This window comes from Chrysochloris asiatica, unplaced genomic scaffold (assembly GCF_000296735.1).
Source record: "Chrysochloris asiatica unplaced genomic scaffold, ChrAsi1.0 scaffold00240, whole genome shotgun sequence".
NCBI lineage: Eukaryota > Metazoa > Chordata > Mammalia > Afrosoricida > Chrysochloridae > Chrysochloris > Chrysochloris asiatica.
The window spans coordinates 1,185,067-1,202,954 of record NW_006408758.1 but is presented as its reverse complement, the minus strand read 5'-3'; the positions used below and the strand labels follow the sequence as shown (position 1 = coordinate 1,202,954).

At 32.4% G+C, this 17,888-nt stretch overlaps 1 protein-coding gene across 1 annotated transcript in view; it reads left to right on the top strand.

Moving 5' to 3' along the window:
* LOC102839278 (latrophilin-3-like) overlaps nucleotides 1-7,386 on the top strand; it is an 883,976-nt gene extending 876,590 nt beyond the window's left edge. The window contains exon 23 of the mRNA XM_006873416.1: nucleotides 5,025-7,386. Within this exon, the coding sequence (XP_006873478.1) occupies nucleotides 5,025-5,824 (800 nt within the window). The 3' untranslated portion in view covers nucleotides 5,825-7,386. The remainder of the gene's footprint in view (nucleotides 1-5,024) is intronic.
* Nucleotides 7,387-17,888: the final 10,502 nt, after the last annotated feature.

Sequence of the window (17,888 nt, the reverse complement as noted above, 5' to 3'; positions counted from 1 at the left end):
TGAACCACTGACATTGTGGTTAGCAGTACAGTGCTTATCCTACAGCATCACACCAGGACAACATCATTTTATATATATATATATTGTTTGTTTTTTTTCTCAGCATCTGCTTCTTATTTAATTTTTATTATTATCTTAAATTAGGAGATTTCTGTAAGGCTGAAACACTCTATCAGCAATGTCAAATTGAGATTCTCACAATCCAAAAAAATTAATAACAATATGTACATACAAAGTTTTATTTCTGTGGAATTCAATATTGTATATTGCTGTAAGATTTTCAACAAATACTCAAAGTTGGATTTTTCTGAGTGGATTTTTCTATCTTCCAATAAATTCAATAAATTCTAGTACTTTTCCTTAAGAATAAAAGTAAGTAATTTCATTAAAGTTTTTTCAGAGTTAGGAGTGGAACTCTTCAGGCTTTTCATTCTTTAAGAGTTATTAAGAAACTATGATAAAGCTTAAAATAATTATTTTAGTACTGACAAAAAAAATAAAACTTGGTGATTGTCATATTGTTACTAATCTTATACTTTCAGATGAATGCACTTAAATTGTTACTGGCAAGGTGAAATCTTACATGAAATATAGGTGGCTCGGTATGTACTGGAGTGGTTTATGTTGACTTACCACTTGGTTCTGTTCTGTGGGTCCTCTAATTCAGTTACAACAATGGCATACAGCTACAGAAGCAATCAGATTTAAAGTGCCCTTTCTTGTTTGTAATGACTTTATTTTAAAAATACAGAAATAGTACGTTTACATATTAAAATAGTGTTTATAGTATTATAGTCACATGTAGAGTTAGCTGTAAAGACAAATAATATACTTTTGTTTGATTATATTCAGATTCTATCTTTATAAGAATTTTAAATGTCATGCATAGTATTTCTGGACCATTATCTTCTTGTTAATTTTGGAGAATTCAATTTTTGTAAGACAAATCCCATTACAGATTAAACCTATCATCAAAATCTAATATAGAGAGGAAGTCATAATTTTTACTAAAATACTTTCTATTTTAAAGGAATTTAATTCAATTCTAAAAAGTTAATAAAAGATATAGATACAGAGGTAGATACAATGAAGAATACATTATAGTTAGAATAAATAGAAGACTATAAAGTATATAAATAAATGACCTATTATGGGTTTTAACACCTAAGTTGGATATGAAGAGAAGGAAGTAACAGTTCACAAAGAAAGTCTAGAAAGACTTTCTGATCCCAGATCTACCACTATAAGCAAGGTGGCAATAGATATGGCTTGTCCTCCCTTGCCTGCATTTATCATCTTGAAAATAGGAAATTGAAACTCAATGGTCGCTTAAGTGCTTTCCAGAAAGTTCTAAAATGCTCTCATTTAAGGGAGGAAGCATAATAAACCTACAAATGATTTCCATCTGTTGCTATACTCATAATAGCTCTTCAAATTCTTATTCTAAAAATTTTGAAACTTTGAAACACAGTCCCTGTGCAATTTGAAAAGTGTTGGTCTTTTTGTGAAGAACCAAATCAATTTTAAAGTACAGAATTTGTAATTTTAAAGCAGTGATTAAAGCATTAATGTGTTGGAATTCTTAAAATGATCTTACCCAGTGAACTCACTGGTTTTTATTTTTTAATGTTTTAAACTTTCTGTAAATACATCAGCAAGAACAGTTATTTTGAACTGTGATGAATTTTCTTTTTTAAAAAAATAATGTTGCTACTATTGTTTTTAAAGCATCAACTATAAAAATCTTTGATTCAGGGATGCAAAATGGTTTTTCCAGGTTTCAACATGGTCAAAGAAGCAAAACTGAACAGGCTTACATTTATGAATTTGAATGAATTATAACAATAGTCAGAATGAGAAAAATTGCAGATCAAAGCAATTTTAGAAACTTAATCCCCCTCTTAAAAACACAAGGCCAATGTTTTGACAGCCGTGTTTCTTGCCTATTGATTGTGATCAGAGTTACAAATAGCAGCTCCTCATTCAAGAAGACTGGCTGATCTCCTTTGAGTGTCTGTAGCTTCACAGTTCTCCCAATAATAAAATCTCAATCTCATGCATGAAGCTTCTAAAAGGGCATACTAGGCCTCTTCTGAGTCTACCCATATCTTTGTCTCCTTCCAGAAAGGCCAAACTTTAAAAATCCAGTCATGTTCAAGTTTTGCTTAATTAATCATGACTGAACTGGTTGGAACTATTTTGAAGCCCTGATTTGTTTACATAAAATTTTGCAACAATCCAGAAGAAAATCTGATATTGACAGTGGTACTTTACCTTCACATTTTCTTGATAATACAATTTAGCTGGGGATTTTTTTTCCCCTCCATATTTAGACAAATTGTAGGTATGAGCATCAGAAATCATGATATTTATCAGTATCTTTCATAAAAGATGAAAATAATTTTATTTGTATGAGGACCATGGGGTAGAAGCAGGCTTTGTACATGGAAACAGAAAATCTATAAGGGAAAAAGACAATTATAAAAACCTCTAATTTGTGGTTTTCTCTCAGTACATAAACAAAAAATTACACTTATAATTTTACTGATTGTTATCAAAAAACCTTAAGAGTAGGTATGTACTATCATATATACATAATATTGAAATATAGTTGTGAAAATCTTCATGACTTACCTTTAAATTTGTACTCTGTTTGATTTGTATGAAAATCTTACTGTTAAAATAAATGGGTGTTTGTTTAAAATTTCAAACTGTAGAAATGCTTATTAAAGATTCATTTAATTAGCATGTGTTAAGGGTTATTCTTATTTTCTAACTAATGTTTCAGTATTTTAAATTATGATAGACCATGTAACATAGACTCATGAATTTTGGGGCACAGAAAATTATTTCCTTTGACTCTTTCTTCTGCATATCATCAATTTGCTTTTTACTCATGTTTCTTCTACTGTCGCTGTAAGCTTACTTGTTGTTTTTTCTTTCCTTTTCTTCATGCTGTCGTTTAGAGCCCTACAGAGAGACAAGTATGGGAGTAAAGCTAAACATTGCATATCAAATGTAATTTTTTTTAGTTCACTTTTATTGCATCACATATAGATGATGTAGTTATTAAAAACAGTTCATCTCACAATTTTAAAACTAAAGAACTTATGAATCGACTTATATAAATATATGTTAATAGAGATTAGACGCTTTTGTTGTCTGATTCTTTTATTGTCACATGATTGTTAAGTCTCATATAATTGTTTGTGTGAGTTAAATTGTTTTTAAATTAAGCATTTATTTTTGCTAAGTATTCATAAACTTTTATGTTTCAATAGTACATTCCATCATAAAAAATATGTGTGACATGCAACATATTTGTATTTTGTACAAGGGCAGATTTCAACATATACCTAATGCATTGAAACCTGAAAAATAAACTCCTATTTCAATGCATCAATTACCTATCCATAACCATTAAGCATACCATAGCAGCTTCTGCAGCAACATTCATCCATCACATATGGCCCTTTAAAAAAGCATTTACTTTTATTTTTTTCCTAACATTGTGGATTTGTCTACAAGATATAACATGAAAATAAATGGCTTCACCCTATGTCTGTGATAGCTGCTTCTAATGTTTTTTAAAGTATTTTTTATACACTGTTATTTTTGAAAACGGTTTTAACTAAATACAAAGTATACATCTGAAATCCATATAAAAATTGGCGTATTTAGTACACTTTATTTAAACCAGCAATGAACTAGTTCCTTTTGGTATACATAATTGCATCACAGATATAGAATGAGTGCTATATTTTCACAAGTTAGCGTGTATTGAGAAGTTTTATGAGAATTCTTAATTTTTTTTTGTAAAGAAAAGCTATTCTTATTTACCAGTTTTGTGTTTCTTTTTCTTTCATGATCGCATTTGAAATTTTTTATGGAATTTCAGGTTATTGGTCCGTTCCTTCTAGGAAGTACAAAAACCTTGAAGAAGCATGTGATCAAATTTATTGCACTGCTGCTATTTCTTCCCCACAATGAATTGTTTTTCCTCTTGTAAACCCAAAGTTTAATATGCACACAAAGGAATCACTCATTATGAAATGGTACCTTTAATATTGACACTATACAGTTAGGAGTCAGATACCTATATCTTATAACATACTTAGCAATTTTTACCTAGTGACTCTAAACAATGACTAATAAGGGAATATATAACCAAAGTCCCTATGTTATTGTTGTTAAGTGCTGTTGAGTCGGTTTTGACTCATAGTGACCCTGTATAGGGTTTTCGAGAAGCGGCTGGTGAGCTTCAACTGCCAACCTTGCAGTTCAAGCCACACATTAACCAGTAGGGCCACAGAAAGAAATTAGAAATTAAATCCAAATAGTTTTGTTTTGAAAGTCCACTTACATATGTGTGTCATATAGTTAAGCAAACATTGTTTTATGATTCCACTATTTTTTATGAATTTAACATAATTCTTTTGTGGTTATGTGTCTTACATTTTATTTTCAATCTTTAAAAAAATATATGAAATTATTATATAGAATAATTTCCTGGTTCCTTTACTATTGGCCATTAGATTCAAACTACCATAATGAATTATGTTAATATTATAACTATTTCAATGTTAAGGCAACATTTAAAATTTATATTATTTTAGGTAATATATTATTTAATGGACATTGATGTGTATGAACTGAAAATTATAAATGACTTCACCAAAATATTGCATTATTTTCTCAAAGTTATAGCCAGAATTCTGCAAAGAATGTGAGGTAGTGTTTATTTTGTGGAAATTGCACACTTATAATTTGTACTTTTTTTTGTTTTATTCTTTTAAGGTTTTACTTTGAATACTTTTTTATTTCCTTTTAGAAGATATCTATCAATTGTCCAAGAACTTATGTATTTAATAGTATTTTTTCTTTCTTTTCAAGCTTTCTATGCTGATGTAAAAATGCTAGTAATTTATTCATATTTCATAGTCGAATGTTTTTGGCTTGTCTTTGTGTGTGTGTTCTATGGCCTATTGGATATAAATGTCATAGTGTTTTGTAATCTTTTTCAGAGGGGCTTCTGAACAATGCCAGGGATACAAGTGTCATGGATACTCTACCACTGAATGGTAACCATGGCAATAGTTACAGCATTGCCAGCAGCGAATACCTGAGCAACTGTGTGCAAATCATAGACCGTGGCTATAACCATAATGAGACCACCCTAGAGAAAAAAATTCTGAAGGAACTCACTTCCAATTATATCCCTTCTTACCTGAACAACCACGAGCGCTCCAGCGACCAGAACAGAAATCTGATGAACAAGCTGGTAAATAACCTGGGTAGTGGGAGTGAAGATGATGCCATTGTCCTGGATGACGCCACCTCCTTTAACCATGAGGAGAGTTTGGGCCTGGAACTCATTCATGAGGAATCTGATGCTCCTTTGCTGCCCCCTAGAGTTTACTCCACAGAAAGCCACCAGCCACACCATTACACCAGAAGGCGGATCCCCCAAGACCAGAGTGAGAGCTTTTTCCCTTTGCTAACCAACGAGCACACAGAAGATCTCCAGTCACCCCATAGGGACTCTCTCTACACCAGCATGCCGGCACTGGCTGGTGTGTCTGCCGCAGAGAGTGTTACCACCAGCACCCAGACCGACCCCCCACCGGCCAAAAGTGGTGATGCCGAAGATGTTTACTACAAAAGCATGCCAAATCTAGGCTCCAGAAACCATGTCCATCAGCTGCACACTTACTACCAACTAGGTCGAGGCAGCAGTGATGGATTTATAGTTCCTCCTAACAAAGATGGGACCCCTCCAGAGGGAAGTTCAAAAGGACCTGCTCATTTGGTCACTAGTCTTTAGAAGATTACGCAGAATTTTAAACCTACAAAACCGCTAACACCTGGTTGACTGTTCTGAGTTGATAAAAGCAGTGGTAAAAATGTGTATACTCCTAAATCTTTATGCTGTTCTCAAAAGAAAAACACAAACTCTCAGATTTTTTTTTTTTTTTTAAACTGGGATTTTTAGGCCAGCCCAGGGGAGAAGAATAACTGCTGAAATTCTCCTGTGCCCTATCTTTTCCTCTTCTTTCCCCCTCAGACGGAGACTTCATTATGTTAATGAACGAGATATGAAGAATATGAAGAAAATGGCGCTCATTGTGGCCTTGTTGAATTATGTTGTTTGTTTTAACATCTCTGATGCTGTTACTATAATTACAAGGACCTAATTATAAAAAGGCCCGAACAGTTGTTTGAAATTAGTAACAATTCTGCATCTAGATTGGAGTGCTGCACAAACAAACATAAAAGCAAAGCAAAACTGTATCACATAATGGTTTTTGGTCACTTACAACCTGAATTCACCACAGAAGAAATAGCTGTGAAAAAAAATAAAACAACAAAATTAATAATGAAATGGAGGGGAATTCTAGAATTATATGCTAAATGCATATTTTATGATTTGCTGTATTAACTGATGATAAAACTAATGGCAGAAAAATTTGAACAATTTCTATGTAATGTACAGATACTAGCATTGCACATATAAGTCTGCTTTCTGTTCCTCCAGAATTTGAGTCCTGTTAATGTAGTGGAAAAAAAAAAAAAAAAAAGATTTTTTTTTTTTCTCTTTTGTGCTGGTCTTGCAAGTTTGTCTACCAGTAAGAGAGCAGAGTTTCCTTTCTTCTTTCTTTTTGTTCTCTTTTTTTTTTTTAAACTTTTTTTCTTTAAAAATTTCACCTGGCAAAAAATAAATAAATAAATGAAATGTCACTTTATAATAATCATTTTCTAGTAATGCAAACAAATTATTTTTTACAAAAAATAAAATAAATAAAATTAGACTTCTTTCCCTTACTATATATCTTTATTCAGTCAGAATATTTCCAACAGCATTTTTGCAAATTAGAGCAGGATGAACTTTTATGTTTACTGTACACATCTATTGTAATGCTAAGCATATTTGGCAAGCAATTCATCACCAAGACAGTAGCTATGATTCTAGAAGTCAAGAGGTGTCTATAGACCTAGTGGGACTTCTGCATGTGAAAGAAAAAATGATATTCCATAGGCATTAAAGTGCTGAATACTCAAGTCTGATCCCCTAGTGGGCACTTGCACTACCAATTTTTAAGGAAATTCAATCCTCCATAGGAATAATTGAAAAATCCAATTATTTTGAAGTGATTTTTAAAAAATGTCCTCTGTTTATTGACAGAAAAATTTATTTATTTGACAGGATTTTAAGTAATATAGGAATACAAGAAGTAAATTAGCAGCACATTTTTTTTTTTTTTTTTAAATTTATGATCCATTTTGTATGGTCTCAAAGTTGGATGACCTCATTACTAATATTTGTTGTAAAAGTGAAACTTGTTTGCAGACCAATAAACAACTGATTGAGATTTAGAAGATACTGTATGGATGTATGTACTATATGATTAATTATTCTTTTCATTTTTCTCACCTTTCTTGTTCTTATGTTTTCAATACATAAAGTACATAAAGCTTGCTAATCCTCTGTGGCCCAAATGAGCCATGCAAAAGAAATCAATCTCCCTAGATGAATTACCTAAGCACAAAATTATACCGTTTTTGCAGACAAAGTGAACCAGAAAAATGGAATGGGTATGCTTATGTAGGCTGAATAAAGATGCATAAATTATTTTTTGAGCAGGTTAATATGCAGGTACTATGTGCTTATTCTATGAAATAACTGCAGTTACTATATGGTTATTATAAAAGCCAGCTTCAATCTGAAATTTAAGTATTGAATTTTTGGGGAGAAGGGGTCATATTTTTTGTTCCTTTCAAAGCTCTTTTTGATGTTAGAATTTTCAATTCATTCAGTTGGTTAAAAGCTGCAAGAATTATGGCAAAGAGAATAACATTTTATCAAGCTAGCACAAGAGTTTTGTGGTGGTAATTTTTTCTTGTTCTATCTATAAGGGAAATAGCAAAAGAGAAAAGTTCTTTCAAATGAATTTTCAAGTTCTTCAGCTCCTGCAGATCCCTTACTTGTAATGAAAAATTATGGAACCTCTCCCAGGGCAAGGCTAGAATGAATTTGCCAAATTAATGGTGTATCTTGGTATTTTCTTTCTTTTCCAAAGTATGGATACTACTCACCTTATAATGAATTTCTTAAATGAGGAGTAGTTTAGAGAAATAATCAGTTATCTATATAGAGTAAAAAGTGTATGGACACACAACACAGGCACACAAACTATACTGCGTCAGAACTTTAATATCACTTCAAAATATTTTATGCATTATTCCTTGCCATGAGTATTTTTTAAATCCATGGAATTTTTTTTACATTGGCGAAGAACCATGGACTTTAACAGTAATTAGGTTTTATCAAACTGCACCTGAGAGATATGTAGCCCATTAGATACATAGAATACGCTTCGTAATGAAATAAGTCTTTTTAGAATAATTAAATAACCTGAGGAACACAAATGTGGTCTGTGGGTTGCAAACACTATGCTTGTTTTGCCACTCAAACAATAATGTATGAAATCAACTCCATCAATAAGAAATTAATTTCACAGAACAATAGGGAAACTACCTCAATTCAGCTTACTGATTCTGCCGATTCTGTTTTCTGATATTGCTACCTCCTTTCTGGTTATTTTTGCATTACATTACATGGAAATATGAAGCAGGTAGCCTCCCTCAATCTGCATAGATCAAGTAGTAGGAAGATCACTTGAATTTTCTACAAATCAACTAATTGGTGCAGAAGACCATTCAGTACTATCAGTTACTAAAAGCTCTTTCATCGAGAAGGGACAAGATTTTTGTACTCTCATACTTCATAATTGCTGTGCTTACAGGGAGACTAAAGATCCCAAAGACCTGCACAAGAAAAAAGCCTCCCCCCACCCCAAGTTTTATGTGATTAGAAAGAAAGCAAAATAAGGAGTCAATTATGAATACATTTCAGTAGAAATTTGTGTATTTTAATGTGTTCATTTAGTCCTGTTTAAATTCAAGGGTTAAATCCCCAAATTTGCATCTTGTTTTCCACTTAGATAGTCATGTAGATGAATGTACAATTTCCGATTTTTAAAATTTAAACACTGACCATATATAAATGCATTTTTAAAAATAATTATCTTTTTGTTGATTCCATTTTTTTCAGCACCTTATGCACACATCACCTAGTTATTTCCATTTTTTGGATATGTCTACCTAATTTTCCATCAAGAAATTAATTTCTATCAAAGATATCATGCATAGCACATTACTTGGCCATCTGAAAGTGGAAGTTATGACAATGAAATCAACTAAATTTTGCTTCATAGAAAAGTAATATGACAGTTTATACTTTTTAACGATTTTCCTTTGAAGTTTAATTCATATCATACTTTTCCACAGGTAATGAGCATAATGGTTAGTTAATTAAAATGATAAGATTGTGTTGCAAACCTATATTCCAAACTGATATTATGGAGATAATCCAAATTTTGTAAAGAGAAATAGATTGGAATTCCAAGTACATTTTATAGACATCCCTCTTTTGTTACCACACTGCTAAAAAAAAAAAAAAAAAGCTAGAGTTTTATACGATAATTTACTAAATTAAAATGACAAAACAAGAAACAGTTTATGAACAACTAAGGTGAAGTAAAAACTTTGAAAAATTTATTAATCAGTGACAGGTCATGGAACTACATAACTTCCTTGAGAAACTTCACAATGACCCTAAATCAGTGAAAATGTAGTCAGTTATTCATGTTTTTAAAGATACCTATTAATCTAAAATGTCAAAATTTTGAAAGGATATTTAAGACAGGATTTAAAATTTTTAGTGTAAATTTAATTGGTATAACAAATCTTTACTAATAATGGAGATAAGCATATAAGGATACACATCATAAAAAATCCATAAGCTCAGTGTGAGGTAGAAACTGAAGCCATATATTTAAATCTACTAGCTGATTTTCCTACTTAAAGAATGACATTAAAAACTTTATTAAAGACTGCCTTTAGTCTATATTGGGGGACCCACTTGTTGAGTGCTTTTGAGTTGGTTCCAACCCATAGCAATCCTTTCTATGGTTTCCGAGGAGTGGCTGGTGAGCTTGAACTGCCAACCTGTAGTTCAAATCACTGGACAGAGGAGAACAGTTTCTGCGTTGTCTGTTACTTCAGAAAACACCAAAGGTTAGTTTTCAGAAGCTGTCCATCAGTGCTGTAGCAAAGTGCTACTTCTTGGACTATATTTGAGATACACTGCAGAACTACAATGGTTATCAATTTACATTGAGAGAGACATAGAAAAGAACCCAGACTCTAATTTGGTTGATAACAACTTTGAGAATATTACCATGAATATTTTTTCTTCTTTAACAAAAAATAGTTGAAATAATATAACAATATGTATGCAACTCAAGTATATACTATTCCAGGTTAGTCAGATCTAATTAGTTCATTTTTAGTTCTTCATAATTATATTTCACAACATAAATAATTGCAATGCAATCTTAATTGTTACTTTAAATATTATGTTAGATTTCTGCCTATCAATAAATTAATATCATGGAGCACAAAAATAAAACAGCAGCATTGCAAAATAGCTTATATAAGCATTTTTCCACAAATTATTTTTCCATGCAAAGTTTCTTGGTGTTCATAAAATAGATTCAATGGATCCCAACTGTAGACTCAATTTTGTAATCCGCAAACATATCCTTAAACTATCTGAAAAATATTGCTAAATATCCAAAATTTTATATCTAGACTGTAAAGGGGGGAAATATCGGTATCTGTTTCTTTTCTGAGAAAGCCATAAGAGGAAACATACCTGTGTACTAACTAACCCTGATTATTTCCTCTTTGCTTTAAAAGATAAATCAATCTTTAACTTTCATCTACGCATACAAGTATTTACACACTCTATTCCTTTTATTTGCAATTTTCAGAGAAAATAGCTTATTTACAATAATGCACAATTTGTCGTTTGTTTTTCCGATAGAACAGGTAGCTATGGTTTTGCATATTCTCATTTTAAATAAAGTTATTGTTGTTTTTTTAAATAATAAAAAGTAAGCACTTCTTTAACATCTAGCAGTTTTAAGTTACTCAAGACTCAGATGTCTTGATTACAACTATATTTTAATGTTTCTTTCTATTAATAATATATCAAGTACATGTTTCTCATTTGTTAATTCATTAAAGTGTTTCAAAGGTAAATTCAATCTATGATTTTTAGAAGGTATATAATTGAAGAACTTCCATTTATGTGAAGAAATCAAAGAAGACTATTCAAGAGAATACTTCTATTGGGATCAACAAGTTTTTCAACCACAGTATGAACGAAGAAAAGCAGAAAAAAACTTGGCACATTTATGGTGAAGTAGCAGAATTTAAATTTGGTCTACAGAGAATATTATTCCATGAAAAAATTTATTTAGAATGATAAAAATCTTAAACATGTACCAAATGACTTGTTGAAAAAATGAAATTGGTATTCCATTACTATAATTTTGTTCTCCTGATTCCACAGGAAACATGTTAACACTTTTTGCATCTTCCTTGTTTAGCTATTCCTTAACACAAGGAAACATCAATATTTTATAAATATTTTAAGTACTTTTGTCTCAATTCACCTTCACTCTGATCTTATCTGCTTACACTATTGTTTGTACACCAACACATAATGCTACTAGTGGCTTTGTAACTTTTAGAGCTTTATTATCAGTCTTTCTAAATAAATATTAAATTAATATTATACTGAAACTATGTAAATTGTGAAAAGTAATTAATAACCAAGCAATAGTCATATTACAGAATAATTCATCATATATATGAACATCACACTAAGATTGAGCAAATAACTACACTGCTGAAAAGACCTCTCTTCAATTATTGTACACAAGTCATAAAACGCTACAGAAGTTGTACATATGGTGTATTGTAAAAGTACTCCATAACCCAAATGCTTCTAAAAATATATAGTGCTTCTTTCATTCTTGAATGCTAAGTGAAAGAGCTTGAAAAAAAGGAAAATAGAGCAGACTTTTAAGGATCTAACTTGATAAACCTAATCATTTGTATTAAATAACTATAAAATGAGAAATGTCTCACTCTGTGATCTAAGGGAGAAATTATTCAAGATTTACAGTTAGCCCCAAATCAGGAAACTTTTAAGTTTGTTCAAAGAGAAGAAAGTAAGAATAGCCCATGATTTCAGAATTCCACAATATATTGGAAAACAAAATATGTTTGAAATCCAGGCCTAAGCAGATTTTTAAAATGTATCCATCCCTCTGATTTTTCTAAAGGTACAACAGGCAATTTAAACTTGGTTCCACTATGAAATATTTTGACTGATCTAAAAATATATCGACAATGTAATGAATATCGTCAGCACTGTAGTAGTACATAGAGGTCTCTGGGAATGGGAACTCAGGATAATGACTCGGACAGAGTACCCTCTTTTGCTACTCACTGCCTAGTCCTCTAGAGCATTTTTGAATGCTTTGATATTCAAGCTAGAATGGATTATGTTTTGAAAGGCATTATGAATCAAGGAATATTAGAAAGAAAAAAAAACCTATAAAGTTGGTTTTCATGTATCATTTGAGTATAAAGGTTTTCTTTACTATCGTAAGTAGTTAAAAGGGATCTATCTTGCAACAGTGTGGACAATCAGAATGTTTTATAGGCAAGTCTCTCTTTCTCTCTCTCTCTCTTTTTTTTTTTTTTTTTATGTGTTCTAACACTTATTTTTGCTTATGAATTACTAAATGAAGACTTGTGGAAAGCACTTAATTTTACATCATTTGGCTTCTGTGACTGCATTTGAGGTAGGTAGAAGGATAAATTGGAAAAGCAGGTTTCTCCAAACTGTTTTCCCACATACCAAACAATTAAATATAATTCAGGATCTCTCTTAAGAAATAAAAGCATGATAATTTATTTTTGAAATTAACAACTAATTAAGCTATCTATCATTGATAAGAAAAGTCCATTTTTGGACCAAGAATATAGTTATTGCGGGCTTTGGTCTCTTAGCATTCTCATATATTTACACTTGACATTATTCTTATCATATACACCTACCAGATTTCAACCTATTGAATTTTTCCCTTGTACAACGTTTTCACCTCTCCCCGCTCCAACTGCTCTGTACAATCACATGTAAAATCATGAGCTAAAACCTCAATAAAAAAATATCAGTAAACAAAAAGTGATGTAGTCATTGTTATTATATATAGAACAAAAACTTTGACTTGGGGACAGTTTTTTTTTTTTTTTAACAATTTAATAAAATGTTTACTTTTACTTAAATGAAAATACAATTTTAAAAAATAACATGCATTCACAAGTATGTTCTATAATATTTGGTGGTGGTGGTGGTAGTTGCGTGCCACAGAGTCGGTTCTAACTCACAGTGACCCTATGTAAGGTTTCTGAGCATGTAAATCTTTTGGGGAGCCGAAAACCTCATCTTTGTCCCTCAGACTGACTGGTAGATCTGAACTACTGACCTTATGTATGCAGCCTAGTTCATAATACACAACGCTACCAGAGTTCTTTGTAATATTGTGTACCTAATAATAATTGTGGCACTATAAGATAAGCACTGGACTGCTAACTACAAGGTTGGTGGTTCAAACTTATCAGCCTTTCTTCAGAAACTCTATATAATTTAGTTATGCTATGAGTTAGAAGTAGCTTGATGGAAAACAACAAAAATTACTGTTTTTGTGTGTGTATGTGTATTTATTCTCCCTTCTCTCCCATCCATGATAGCTATCATAGAATGTTTCTTTTGGCATGAAAAACCTTTTTTTGTGTGTTTTACTTTTTTAAATCTTTTTGCAATAGTAGCCTCATACAATATTTGTCCTTTTGTGATTAACTACTTTCACTAAGCAAAATGTCCTCTATGCTCATCCATATTATGAAATGTTTTGCAAATTCATTGTTAGTCTTCAACCTTAATCTTGTTTCTTCTCATGCTTATATTAAGGTTGGGTAATAGGAGAGTCAGTCACCATTGGACCTTTGGTCTGAAGAAGAAATGAAGCTCTGAGTGGGAACAATATCATTTTTCTTTGGTATAAAAAATGCAATAAATAGTATGTGTTATGAATTTCAATTTAGCGAACCTGTAGAGTTTCCAAGAAGTGACTAGTGGGTTTGATTCACCAACTTTGTGATTAGCATTCTAGTGCTTATTGTACAGCGCCACACCTGGACTCACATTTAATGGTGCAGAAGACCTAGTGAGTTTTTAACTCAAACGCGTGAGTCTAAATTCCATTTTCTTCATATTATACTACATCAACTAAATAAAATAAACCATTGTTTTTGTATTTAAATAAGGATGTACAGGCTCTCAAAGAAATAATGGAAAAACAAAACACAGAAACAAACAAAAACATGAATTGTGCCTTAACTGAGTTCACAGTGTTTGTGAAAACTTTATTTCACTAAGCAGGTATGCCAACATGTTTATATATAGACAGAAATCAGACAAATTTGATTTTTGAATTCTGGTTTAAAGACTAAAAATCCTAAACCTTTTTAACAAACAATATTTCTGTTTCTCATCTCCGAAGTAAATGCAACAGTAATTTTTGAAGTGAAATTTTATATAATGTACAAACTACTGGCATTAAGTCAATCCCCACTCATAGGAATCTTATATAGAGTTGCCAGGACTGCAAATCTTTAGAGGAGCAGACAACTTCATCTTTCTCCTATGAACTGGCTGTGTGGATTTGAACAGCTGACTTTGTGGTTAGCAATCCAATGTGTAACCTAACATGCCAGCAAGGCCCCTTTATAGTGTCTGTTACTGTTAAGTGTTGTTGAGCATAGCGACACTGTATAGGGTTTCAGAGGAACAGCTGGGGGGTTTGAACCACCAGCCTTGTGGTTAGCAGTCCAATGCTTATTCTACAGTGCCATGCCAGAACTCCTCATAATGCTCTAGTAAAGGAAAAATCCTTGTCCAGGAAAATATTAAAAAGCATCTACGTTAGTACTAAATGAATTAGCTATTTGTATGTTGCTCTCAGATTTTGTCATCCCCCATAATTTTGGGTTAATGCTCAAGATTGCAAAGCTGTTTGAACTGCGAGGTCGGTGGTTCAAGCTCACCAGCTGCTCCTTGGAAACCCTATACAGGATTGCTATGGGTAGGAGTTGACTCAATGGCACTCAACAACAACAACAATATAATAGTATGCTTAATAAAACAAGTGCTACTTAAAGTTCCACTGCTATTTGTATGAAGGGCCCATTTCATTAGCAGAGCATGTGTAATGACTGCAAGTTTCTTTTTCTCTATCTGTACAATTTCTCAAAATCAGTCTTTAAGGAACAATTTTACCAAGAGTACTTCTAGAGCATTGATTTTAAAATTGTATTAAAACAAAACAAAAAAAAATGCAATTCTAAATTGAAATATATTTGAGAAATGCTGGTACGTCACTGAAGGATAAGCACTGGACTGCTAACCTCCAGGATGGTGGTTCAATCCCACTAGCTGCTCTTCAGAAATTCTATACAGGATAGCTATGAGTCAGAAAGAACTAATTTGATGGCAATTAAGAATACACAAACAACAACCCAAACTAAGTAAATTAAAACAGTTTTCAGTTTCTTACTGTAGGATTTCACATAATGAACCACAAAATGCCTAAAGACTTTCTAAATTTATTTGTTACTGAAATTTTCTAGAAACCTTAAGAGAAATACATTGAAAACTACTGACCCATGTAGTTTTCACTGCTCAAAATATTTTTGTTACAGTTGAGTATTTTATATGTCAATGAAGTGCTAGAGGCATGACTCTTTTAATATTAATTGACGACATGAATCACTAAGAAGCAGTGTTTTAAAAGTAGCTCCCCTAAATGTCTGCTCCCAGTGGTTAGGTGCAAAAGGAACAATTAATGAGATAAATGGTGCTTTGATAATTCTACTCTAGCAATGTTATTGTTAGCTGTCAGTTGAATTACCAATCATGGAGATCCCATGCTCAACAGGATCAGATCTGTTTTCACTGGCTGATTTTAGGAAGTAAATTGCTTGGCCATTCTTCCTATTCTGTCTTAGTCTGAAAACTGGTGAAACCAGTTCAGCATCATGTTGTTGTTAGGTGCCATCATAGTTGGGAACAACTCTTAGTGACGTGATGCACAACAGAATGAAACAGAATGCCCAGTGCTGTGCCAGCCTCCCAATCATTGCTATATTAGAGCCACTGTGTCAATACATCTCATGGGGGGGGGTCTTCCTTTTTTTTCTCCAACCGCCCCACCATACACTTTACCAAACAGATTCTTCTTCAGGGATTGGTCCCTCCTGACAATATGTCTGAAGTATGAGAGATGAAGCCTGGCAGGACCATTCTGTCTGTCCTTTCATCAACACAGATCTGTTTGAACTACATTACTTTCAGTTAGTGTTCCAGTGCTTATCCTATAGCACCGCACCCGGACTTCTAAACACCGAATCTCTTTATTTAAGGATAGTTTCCCTCTCTTCTAATATCAAATATCCATTTGGCAACAGCAAAGTGGAACCAAAAAGCCTCTCTAGTAGACGCCTTGATTTCATATTTATAATGTGCATATGAATAGCATGGAAATATTGTGTACGATATCAATTTTTATTCCAGTTGTTCTAGCAGCTGGGTATGAACTTCTGAATCTTTTAACAAGCTCTTAAGCTGTGTCTATGTGGTTGTTCTACCAGATACCAAGCCTCTAAGACTGTCTTTATCTGTCTCTTCTTTGTGTACACACTGTGTCTTACTATAATTTTTGCTCAATTTTATCCAAAACTAAATCTTTAATCTTTTTTCTTTGAAATAAAGAGGTGACTCTCAAAATTGATAATGGTTAAAATCATACTGAAGTAATTAGTATTCTACTGCTCGAATTTAGAATAAAAATGACATGGGAAAGAGAGAAACTGTGTGTGTATAGATATGGGCATGGATAAGAATGGTCATGAATGTATGTACATATATAAACACCAACAAGTACCATCAAGTCAGTACCGACTCACAGCAACACTGTATGGTGAGTTTGAACCGCTGGCCTTGAGATTCGAAATGACCTTGAGGTCCAGTGCTTATCCTACAGTCCCACATACACATATATAAGAATATATGTTTGTAAAATACTCTCACATATACTTATACCATCCCCTCCAAAACATAACCCAAGCCTTTGCCATCTATTCAGTTCTGACTCATGGCAACACTATAGAATAGAACTGAGTTCGTAGATCACAAAGCCTTTCCTCCTTGTCACTTGTGGGTGAGTTTGAATTACCAACCTTTCAGTTCACAGCTGAGAGCAAATCATTTACATTATTCAGTGATCTATAAACACTTTGCCATTATTAGACTCCAACTCAAAGTGATCCTGGATTGGTTTTCTAAGCCTGTAAATCTTTAGGGAACAGCAAACCTCCTCTTTCGCCTATGGAGTGACTAGTGGGTTTGAAATGTCTACCTTTTAGTTAGCAGTCTGGTGCTTATCATATAGCATCACAGAGTTCCTTCAGGAACACACACACATATAGATGTAACTCATTGTTGTTGTTCATTAAAATACTAAAAAGTTTTTGCCAGTGGAAAATTATTTCTGATTAAAACATTAATAAAACAAAAGCCAACTTGTATTCCTCTACTTCCCCCTAATATGCTTGATACAGGATTGAATCCTCGTAATGGGGGCAGAAAAGATAAATGTTTCAAAATTGCTAGCATGACCTTAAGATTCTATGGAAAAAATTAATGAAAAGATCTGTCCATTTTGGTGACTGACTGCTGAATAACAAAAATCAAAATACAACATAGTGTTAAACATCTGAAAAACTGTTCAGTACATGATTCTTCTAATGAACATGATCTTTCAGATAATCACAATTTTATAAGAAAACGA